Source organism: Canis lupus, chromosome 37, assembly GCF_048164855.1.
Source record: "Canis lupus baileyi chromosome 37, mCanLup2.hap1, whole genome shotgun sequence".
NCBI classification, from domain to species: Eukaryota; Metazoa; Chordata; class Mammalia; order Carnivora; family Canidae; genus Canis; species Canis lupus.
In genome coordinates, this window is record NC_132874.1 from 15,371,129 (window position 1) to 15,382,723 (window position 11,595).

The window sequence follows — 11,595 nt, forward strand, 5'->3', positions numbered from 1 at the left end:
AAATTGCTTTAGGTTTAAGAAATGTCATCTAGACCTCACACTTGCTATTGCCAGAGGATATGGATACATGATTCAAAGATAATGAGATGGAGATTAAGACAGTAAGAACCTGCAGATGACAACTCTGGTTTTTGAAAAATTACAGTAACTTCATTTTCAGTAAGCTTCATTCTCAGTAAGATATACAGGTAAAACTTCCAAAAAGTGAACTCCTATAAACTATAATAGTACATACCAGCATTAGTTAATTGACTGTACCACAAAAGAGTAAAGAATTTTTCACCTATATTTCAGAAAAACCTCCTATAATTAATTGAGCATTTACAAGGAGGAACTTAATCCACAAGGGAGCTGGGGTGCAGGGTATCCCAGAAAGCTGCACACTTTCTTGAAAGCATACTGAAGGAAGGTGCTGGCTATATACCAGTGTGAGTGTGAACAATCCCAACTACACGCAGTGGATACACACTTCCCTCCACCTTTCTCTTTTTTTTTTTTTCCCGACAATCAATACTAACACTAAATAGCTTAGCAACTATAAAATCTAGAAGGGAACTATAATAGTGTGCATGTATAACATAAAAATAAGCACATATATATTTTATGCACACAAAAAGACATCTGACCTTCATTCAAGTTTGAATTCCCAGCTTCTCAATGTCTGTACCAATAGAAGAGGAGAGCACCTGCTCCACATTTGCAACTGACATGGAGAAAGGAGATGAGCCTGAGGCCAGCCTGTGCCTTTTTTCCCAGGGACCAATTATTCTTTTCCCAGTACCAGCCTGACTCTGTGTTTACCCATGGGTTTAGGGATCCTGCATTTTTCTAAGTAAAAAATTTTTCTCTAAACTCTTAGCAACCAAATTTGGGTCAGAACACAAAATTGGGAGCCAAAGTAGTTGACGAAAATAAAAGTAAAGCAAAGGAATATATTTCACTGTAGATTATTTAAGTTAAATTACTCATAAAACTGAAAGAATACGTGCATATGGACTGTAATTTTAGATTAGGGGAGTGGGATTCAGAACATATATAGAGAAAGAAAAACTGTTTCACAAAGAAAGGAAAGAATTTATCTCTAGTAAGCTGAAGAAGCATATAATAACCTATACACTATTAACAATTTTAGAATCCTGTGAATTATGCACTTTGGAAAGTGATGGGTACAGAAGAGAACTCTAGCAATGGTGATTTAAGGAGGAGATGGGATCACCAGGAAAATCTGTTCTATATGGAATCCCTATACTAGTGTCTTCAGAAAGGAGAAAAAAATAAACAGCAGACCAAACTTGGTAGAATTTCTAAAACTACACATATAATAAATATAGATCACTAACTTTTACACAGGCAATGGCAACTTAAAATTTGGGGAAAGTATTATTATTCAATAATGTCTTGCATTTTCCAGTACTTTTATTTACTGGACAAAAACTAGCTCCATTCACATGTTCTGAGGCTTTTGGGGGCAAATAATACCAGGCTATTCTTAAGTATCTAAAGATTTATCACCAAACATGCCCGAGTTAAGAATCCATGTGGAATAAAATGAAAGGCACAGAACTAAGAGTCACTGAACATCATCTCTAGGCCTGCCCTCTGTCACTGCATAACGGATCCGGGCCATGTCACTTCAATGATGTGATACATCAGATTTCTAAAATGAAGTAGTCAAACTACATAACTTCTAGCTCTAAAGCTTGTTCTAGTTTCTAGTTCTTATTTTTTAATTTTTTAAAAAATGTATTTTCATCAAAGTAATACATACACAACACTGTTTCCTAAAGGTCAGTGTCTAAGGGGGAAAAAGTCAATATAAAAATTTTCCCGCTTCACCTTTTTTTAGGATAAAATACAAAGAGAAGAGTAAATGACATCTGTTATTTCTGTTAGTAGAAGGGAAAAAAAATAGAAATGAGAATACCTTCTCCTTTTGTTTTTTGTTTGTTTGTTTTTTTTTTAATTAACCAAAGGTTCTATTAACCAGATTTCTGCAAATCCTTCACATAATCATTTCATAAATCCAAATCAGCCTGGTTCTAAACTATGGTCTTTTCTGTATTATCTGTTTCATTTCCAAGTTTATCATGATAACAAACATACCTTCTGAGTTAATGTGTTATCATGATCTGAAAAAAGGTAGTAATTTTTCACTTATTAGCTATCAGAGCTAAGCAAGTTACTCTTAGCTTCAATGTCTGAATCCATAAACAATAATCTCAAGATTATTGAAAAGATTAAATAAAATACATGAAAGCATGATAACTAGCACAGAAAAGTGCATTTAATAAGCATTTATGTAGCTTAACGGTGTATCACCTATCTATAAAAAATTGCTTAAGTAACTCATTCCTAGTTAACAGCATTTTCACTCCAATAGATGTACCTTGAAACAAATGCAACTAGAATTTTTAACTAGTGCAACTGTTAAGAATTATTTTAGAAATGCAATTCAATAAACATGTATTCAGTATTTAGATGTGCTATGTAGAATAATGCTAACATTCCAAAATTCCGTGATTATGACAGTGACCCACCATCCAAAAGCTCACAGTCTAGAAGAGACCTATAAAAATAATGTCATTGAAAAATATAATAATAAAAGCACACATATGGAGCAGAGGTAGCAGAGTGAAGCAGTAACTCATTCTGCCTGAAGAAAGTAACGGAGAAAGAGTAGTTTTGCGGGCAAAGCCAAGGTGGAAAGCCTCGCTTGGCCATTTACTAGCAATATGATTTGGGGCAACATCCTTTGCCTTTCTGGGGTTCTCTGCAATTCTACTTTGGAAAGTTATTCTTCAGATTAGAAATAATATCTGTAAAGTAACTGATACATAGCAGGAACTAAGTGGCGGTAGTCTTGTTTTAGGTGTTTTTAATAGCCCAAACTCTAAATGGCTCTGTGGGGAGCATCTCTTGACTAATGACCAAGCCACATGTGGGATCACTAAGGTCACCAGCATGAGTGAGAAGGCCACAGTGAACCACATCACATCACAATGTGACCATATCCAGAATCCACTTTTTTAGAAGTGAAGTGGTCCCATCATGTGGTACACTCACCTGCTGGTGAAGTGTATTTTTAATTTACATCTTCCTCCATTTCTACCCTGACAAGCAGAATTTTGTATATTCAGGCTCGTTACTTCCTAGAAGAGGTCCTCATGCCCCACCTGAGGAACTCGTTTTGGATGTTTAGCATAACCTTTACGAAATGGCAAAGTCTAATGAGCAGCTGACAATTATTAAAATTGTATTAGAGATAATGAGAGCTAACCCTGGGTTGAAACTACTATTATCAGCCTACTGGTTGACCCATGGAACTAGAAGGCACTATAATGACTGGAATCCTAAAGTAAACATTTAAAAAATATTGCTAAATCTAGCCAAGTGGTAAGTTACATTTTACGCTACTCTATGGCTCCCCAAACTAATTCTCTCTAAATAAATGATGAGCTAAACCAGTCCTTAACAAACACAAATATGTATTCTCACTTTTCACTTCACTCCTACAAACACTACTGATACAGCATTTGAACTACAAACCGTGGATAAAAAGGAGCAAAGCCAGAAAAGTAAGATAACGTAGGCTATCTCCAAATTCAATTGAATCATGAAATGGTCTTCAAGTCAATTTTTTTTTTTTTTTTTTTTTAGAAATAAGAACATGTTCCCGATCCTCAACCATCACATAAGGTCAGTGTGCTCCAAGTTAAATAACCACAGATTAAAAGTGAGGACACTACAAATCAATCCAGAATCTGTATTAATTGCATAGTTCCCATATTCAAGAAAATCAGTGTCTTTAAAGTCTTCCTGCGGTATAAAATCCCATAAAATTTTTCTCTACAGGTATCTGAATTCCATTATCTTGCCAGGTTTTATAATAAATATGTAAATATGTGTTACTATTCTACATAGTATCATATATAAACATATACGATATACAGTATCTATATCATACACATACAGGTAGTTAACCTGTCAGGACAGGTTATATTCGTTAAAATACTCTTCACATTCTTAACCAGTTTGATATAATGCATTTCTTTTTTTTTTTTCGTGATATAATGCATTTCAAATGTCCTACCAAAATTGGCCTTACACGTTTTCAAGAATTAAATCCGGAGTATGTTTTTAAGTTCTTTCTCCGAGAAGCAGACACGGAGGAGTCACCAAATTGCAACCGAATCTTTCTTCTAACCACTACTCTCCAAATAAAGAGTGTTTTGTTGTTGTTGTTGTTTGTTTTGAATTCAGAACGCGGGGTATAAGGATGTCCACATCAACAAACCACCTGCAACCGAATCTAGAGTCGATAAAGAGGACTACTACTGCTCCCTTCCGCAACTAAAATCGAGGTTAATTATTACGATGTAGTTAAGTCCAACTCCCCCTTGACAGCCTTGACAAACGCAGGGGGGAAAAGAAATCATCGAATGTCGGGGGCCAGAGGCAGACAGACAAAAGGAAAGGAGGAGAGAGATGCAGGGTCAGAGCTGACACGCTCCGAGGCCACGAGACCCTGGGCCCGGCCCGGGACCCAGCGCGACCCACCTCCGCAGTCACCTGGAGCAACCACGGTTCACAGGTGCAGCTCGCCGGCCGGCGGGAAGCGGGGTGCGCGTCCGCGGGGGCGCCCGGGGCTCCGCAGCCACACGCAGCCACACGCCCCGGGGCCGCGGGCGGGCACCTGCGGGGTCGGGCCCCCCCGCCCCCCTCCCCCGCCCCCCCCCCCCGCGCCGGGGCCTCAATTACCCGTGAGGTTCCTGAGCACCGTCCCGTGGGCCCAGAGGCTCAGGACCTGCTGCACCGACAGGTTGATCATGGAGTGGTCGCCCCCCTCCGCCTTCATCCTCCCCGGGGGGCGCCCGCCGCCCTCTCCTCGGGCGCCGGGTGGCGGCGGCGGCTGCGAGGCTCCGGGGGCGGCGGCGGCTGCGCGGCTCCTCCAGGCCGCCGCCGCCGGGGAAGGCTGCCGGGCGCTGCTGCGGCGGCCGCCGACGGGCGTCCGGGGGGGGCGGCTCGGCGCGTCTCCCAGGCAGCCCCCTCCCCGCCGGGGAGACATCGAGGACGGCGGGCGGGCGGGCGGGGGCCGGGCCGGGCGCTGCCGCTCCCTCAGGGGCAGCCCCGCGCCGCGCGGAGGCCGAGGTCACGCAGGGAGGCCCGCGGCGGCGCGCGGACGGCTCGGGCGGCCCCCGACGGGGCCCAGCTCATCGCCGCCGGGGCTCCGGGAGGCCCGCGGCCCGCACGAGGCTGCGGCGCCCGCCGCAGCGGCACCTGCCGCCGACCTGCCCACCCTCCGGCCGCCGACACTCGAGGAACCGCCCCCTCCGCCCGCGGCCGCCGGCGGGCCGCTGCTGCGCGCGCACGCGCCCGGGAGCCCCCGCCCCCCCCGCCCCCCCCGCCCCCCGCGCCGAGCCCGGAGCCGCTGCGCATGCTCACGCCCCTCCCCGCGACCCGCCGCCCTCCGACAGCCGGCCGGCCCCCGCCGCCCTCCCCCGTCCCCTCCCTCCCCCTCCCCGCGCGCGCGGGCTCGCGTGGCTGACGGCGCCGAGCGGCGGCCCGCAGTGGGGCGGAGGGAAGCGCCGCCTACGTCACTAGCGCCACCGCCCGGCCCGGCTGCTGATTGGCTGCTCCGAGGGAACAGTCTCCGCCCCCTGCCCGCCCCCGGAGCCCGGTCGCTGCAGCCGGGCCCGCGCGGTGGGGAGCCGGGCTGGGGGGAGCACGTGGGTGCGTGCTGTGGCCTCCCAGATCGCCGGCCCCCAAAATGCATTTGATCGTAAAGACGTTGGCGTGCAAGTTGTTTGCAGGGCGTAAAGATCTCAACGTCTTAAATATATCCATTTGCAGGTTTGTGTGTGTGTGTGTGTGTGTGTGTGTGTGTGTGTGTGTTGTTTTTTTTTTTAAGTGAGTCAGCTGATCTGACGAGGTCACTACCTGCAGAATATATTTTCCAGCCGCTAAAACAGAAATAGACCCGCTTTATCATTCATCCTGTCCTTCCAGCTTCCAGAACATGGGCCTCCCGTGGCTCCAGCATCTGAGATCACCTATTGACACAGGGATCGGCAGGTGTCCTACTCCTCCACGCCATCCCCTCGGTCTAGCTCCTTTTTCTTTGCAATATTTCTTTGTATCTAAATCGTGAAAGTCTCCGTTATTTTTTACTCCCCCCTACGACTGAAATAATACTCTCTTCCCGTGGTTTGCTGCCTTTCTCTGTGTCCAGCATTGGCCCAGGAGCTGAATTACAACCACAGCAAATTAAACTCCTTGAAGTGTGAAACCTTTTACCTGGAAGAATAAAAACCAAATTTTGGCGACAACGCAAACATGCACTAGGCACTAGGCAACCCCCTCCTCCCCTCCAGCCTTTTTCAACCCCTCTGGCTCCTGGAAAAGAAAAGCTACGAAGAGAAGGAAAGAAGTTCGTGTTTTAGGTAAATCACCAAGTATATTTGGCAAAAGCACAGAAGGACTGAATCACCTGTGAAACGGTGGTCTTGCTGACCACTTTAAAAATGATTTTACATGTATGTAATTGTTGTATGTATGTATTATCTGATATCCCAAGAGAGGGAAATTTTTGCATCTTTTTTTATTGGAGTTCAATTTGCCAACATTTAGCATAACACCCAGTGCTCATCCCGCCAAGTGCCCCCCTCAGCGCCTGTCACCCAGTCACCCCCACCCCCCGCCCACCTCCCCTTCCACTACCCCTTGTTCATTTCCCAGAGTTAGGAGTCTCTAATGCTCTGTCACCCTCACTGATATTTTCACTCATTTTCTCTCCTTTCCCTTTATTCCCTTTCACTAATTTTTATATTCCCCAAATGAATGAGACCATATGATGTTTGTCCTTTTCCGATTGACTTAAATCACTCAGCATCATACCTTCCAGTTCCATCCACGTCGAAGCAAATGGTGGGTATTTGTCATTTCTAACGGCTGAGGAATATTCCATTGTATACATAGACCACATCTTCTTTGTTCATCATCTTTCTATGGACACCGAGGCTCCTTCCACAGTTTGGCTATTGTGGCCATTGCTGCTAGAAACGTCGGGGTGCAGGTGTCCCGGCGTTTCACTGCATCTGTATCTTTGGGGTAAATCCCCAGCAGTGCAATTGCTGGGTCGTAGGGCAGGTCTATTTTTAACTCTTTGAGGAACCTCCACACAGTTTTCCAGACTGGCTGCCCCAGTTCACATTCCCACCAACAGTGCAAGAGGGTTCCCCTTTCTCCACATCCTCTCCAACATTGGTTGTTTCCTGTCTTGTTAATTTTCCCCATTCTCACTGGTGTGAGGTGGTATCTCATTGTGGCTTTGATTTGCATTTCCCTGATGGCCAGTGATGCAGAGCATTTTCTCATGAATTTTTGCATCATTAATAGGAATTGAGTCAAAACTCATTGTAGAATTTATCTTCTTCCTACAATTTAGAAGTATTCGATTTTAATTAAAGGTTATAGAATATCAGACTTTGAAAGAGGCACTTGCGGAAAACTAATCCTGCAGAATTAAGTGATTTGACAGAGGTGACACCCCTTCAGAGCCCAGTTTTTGAATTCCTAGTCTATGAATTCTTTCTTGCAAATGACACAATCTTTCTCACCTCAGCGATTAACTCCATAATTTAAAGTTTGAATGGGGATGTGCAGGTGACCTAATGGCAACATTAAGAAACTTGGCGTTATTTGCTTAGTGTAATTAGAGAACGTGAGCACATTCCATGAAGCGTTTGTTTGTAGCAACAGCTCATTAAACTCTCCCATCAGGAACTTTTAAGTCAGTTTACACGGAATCCATTGGGGTTCTTATGGTTACATACTATTATTTAAACATAGTAGCATACATTTAAAACATTCAGGACTTGGGGCACATGATATTCAATAAATATTAGCTGAATGAATAATTGAATGAACTTCATAGAAAAGTCGGCATTTTTCTTGTTTCACATAATTTTTAAAACTAAACCTAAGCAATTTCAGGAAATGAGATAGTAAGACACAGAAGTGAAGCCTTAAGTTGATCAGTGCTTTGATAACCCGACAATTTTCCTTCTTTTTCAGTTCAGCTGAATATGCTTTTTTTTTTTTTTTTGGCACCTACTAGCCGTAATGTTCTATGCTAGGCATTATCTATAGGATTGGAAGATGAACAAGGTCTCTACTCTCTAGGCTAATGCATTGCATCTAATTTGTGTTTGCCTCAATAAAGCTAATGATACCCACCATGTGGAAGCCTATATTCTTAAGAGAATTGAACCTTTTCCCAATAGCCAGAGTTATGAAACTCCAAACCGAGTTAATGCCAATAGAAGTCACTTGCATAACTTGTTTCCTTGCAGATTTTTGATACTGAATTAATGTAACCATCAAGGAATGGCTTTGCCACATTACAGAAGTAGGGAATGCCCCCAAATGAATCCTAGAGGTGTTTTTCAATCTTGTGCCCTTATGCCCAATTCACAAACAGTTTCTGGTTTATTTTTCACTTGCAAGTGAGGGGACATCCTCACTTAGGCATCCTATTTATTGTCCAGAGAGGGCCCAGAAGAAAGCTTTCAAAATCTATTGGCATATCAAATGATAGGGATCCTTTGAGAAAAACATTAACTATTGAGAATTTTTTTCCTTCACTTTATTATCTTCCTTTCTTGCTCTGCGGTACTACAGCATAGAGTCATATTATGTAGGCAATCTAATTTCATCTTCTTGCACATTCCAGTGGTTCCAAACTCTGCATGGTGGAGTAGGTTCACTAGATCGATGATTATCTGAAAAATATAGTTTGAACACTGGCTCCATCACTTTCTAGCTTTAAAATTGGAAAAATAATATTACCTCTCTCTTCTGATTTTTTGGCGTCCTTAAGTAATAGTTATAATGAACGTAAGCTCCTTCCTCATGCCAGGCCTCATCCCAGGCCTCTATAGTATCAAATACTATAGATTCAATTTTCACAAGGATGAGTTAAAATTTCACAACACTATTAAACTAATTTCTTTTCAAAATCTGTACACGAAGCTGTCCGAATCTTTGTACACACACACACACACACACACACACACAAGTGAAAGCACTTTATTTTTATTTTCTGAAGAAAATAAAATCCAGTTCAAAGAAAGGACAGAAGTAAGAAGAAGGAGTCATATATTATTCTAAGATGGCTATGACATCGAAATCTGCATGTTGCAATGTTTCTCAGAACACCTATTACAGTCAAGAGACATTTCCATCACAGTAAATCAGAGAAACAAGGTAAAGAGTATTTCCTTCTCTGAAAGCTAGAATTCTAAACACAAAGTCGCAAAATGACATTATGGAAATTCACATCCTACATGTAGTCTACCTACCAAAACTAGAATCACTCTACTTTCCTCACCTGGGGAATGTAAAAAGGTGAAATTTCTGGGACCAGGAAATACAAAGATGTGTCCTGTTTTATCTCCCCAGTAAGATGTGGCACACTTAGGATGCCAAGCTACCATTATGGATCTGCCTAGAAAAGGAAGAGCTTTCCACATTGACAACGAGATAGGACCTCCATCCACAGTCATGAAGGATCAGGGACATGTTTGAGATGGAAGGACAGATAGATAGCCACCTGTGCCGCCAGCTACATTTTCTACCTCACTTTTGTGTCCTCTTTTTACCTGTGTATTCAAACCACCCTGTTTATTATCCCAGGTCTTAAAAAGAAAGAATACATAATGATACTGGGACTCTAACAATTCAATTTGAAGCCTCTGTGAGCATAAGAAGAAAAATTCTGCTAAAATCATGTGCACAAAAATCCTGCATTTGCAACATACAAGATTCAGCTTTCACCATAAAACACAGTGTCTACAAATTACCCTGCATCCACTCTGGTCATATTATAGATGGAAGGCCAAATATATAACATAAAATTGTCTGTTGACTGAACAGCATCTGTAGATTTGTTATATGTAATCCACACTACATTCAATTCATATATTATTTCACTGTTGAGCTAAACATCAGCAAATACTGTATGCCAAGAACAAAATGGTGAAACTGATATTTCACCATATTTTAATTAACATTTTTTAAGTGAGGTTACACATTTTTTTCATGTGTATAAGAACATTTGGATTACCTTTTCTGGGGACTTTTACCCATTTTTCTTTCGGGTAATTTGTCTTTTTGAAAATTACATGTAAGAGATTTTAAATATTTAACAAATTAGGTATTCATGATATGCATTTCATTTATCTTTTCCAGAAAGTTTGTCCATTGCCTCTTAATTTTAATAAAATCCCTTGGTCATCTAGAAATTTCTGATATTTATGTTGTCAAGCTTTCCTCTTGTGGTATCTGAGTCTTCAGCCATGCTTTAGAAAGTCTTCCTCACTCTCAGAATTGATTTTTAAAGTCTCTTATACGTTTTCTAAAGATTTTATGAGTGTTTTTGTTTACAACTTTGGTCTACTTGGAATTTTTTTAATGTAAGGAGATTGATAGGGATCCATTTTTTCCCCCAAATGGCCACCAAGTTGTCCCAAAACACTTATTAAATAATCCATTATTTTCCCATCTAAATGCCTAAAATATCTAACTACCTAAAATGCCAACTATACCATGTACAAAATTCTTTTTACTTTAATCTATTTTCAGGCTTTCATTTCTGTTCCATGTATCTGTCTGTTCATGTGTCAGTATTACACTGTTTTTATTTTAACTATAGAATATGCCTCAATATTTAAGTTCCCTCTTGTTTATTCTTCATTTTCAATTACTTTTCTGATTACTCTTGAATGTATATTATCCCAGAGGAACTTTAAAATCAGCTTCTGAATTTTAAAAATATTACTAGTTATAATTTTAGGGGAATCAAGTTAAATTTATAAATAAGTTTGGGGAAAAAATAAATAAGTTTAGGGGAAATTGAGAAATCTTCATCTCTTATTTTAAAATTTTTGATTTGAAAAGTTGTTGAATATGTCTGTTTAACATCTGTAGATTTGGCCATGTGATTCTTCCTTTGGTGAATTATATTAGTATATTTCCTAATTCTAGGGCACCTGGGTGGTTTAGTGGTTGAGAGTCGGCCTTCAGCTCAGGTCGTGATCCTGGAGTTCTGGGATTGAGTCCTGCAGGGAGCCTGCTTCTCCCTCTGCTTGTCTCTGCCTTTGTCTCTGTGCCTTTCATGAATAAATAAATAAAATATTTTAAAATACATATATATTTTATTTACATATTTATTTATATATGTATATATATATAATCTTTAAAAATACACACACATATGTATATATATTTCCTAATTCATTCTCTGAATTCTTAGGATTCATGCTACTTGGTTTTGTTTTTTTGTTTGTTTGCTTATTTTTGTGGGCTTTTTTTTTTAAGATTTTATTTATTCATGAGAGACAACACAGAGAGAGGGCAGAGACATAGGGAGAGGGAGAAGTGAACTCAATCCTGGAACTCTGGGATCTCAGCCTGAGCCAAAGACAGACGCTCAACTGCTGAGCCACCCAGAAGTCCCATGAATTCATGCTACTTGGTCATGATCTCTCATTCTTTTAGCACGCTACTCAATTCTGTATCTTAATTTTTTATTAGAAT

The 11,595-nt window shown here is 41.5% G+C and overlaps 1 protein-coding gene across 4 annotated transcripts in view; it reads right to left on the reverse strand.

Annotated features, from left to right (window-relative positions):
* TMEM170B (transmembrane protein 170B) overlaps positions 1-4,961 on the reverse strand; it is a 49,074-nt gene extending 44,113 nt beyond the window's left edge. For 2 of the 4 annotated variants that reach the window (XM_072813983.1, XM_072813984.1), the window contains exon 1: positions 4,759-4,960. In XM_072813983.1, the coding sequence (XP_072670084.1) occupies positions 4,759-4,855 (97 nt within the window). In that variant the 5' untranslated portion in view covers positions 4,856-4,960. Of the gene's footprint in view, positions 1-4,758 lie in introns of all 4 variants that reach the window. The other 2 variants (XM_072813981.1, XM_072813982.1) reach the window with 2 other exon arrangements.
* Positions 4,962-11,595: the final 6,634 nt, after the last annotated feature.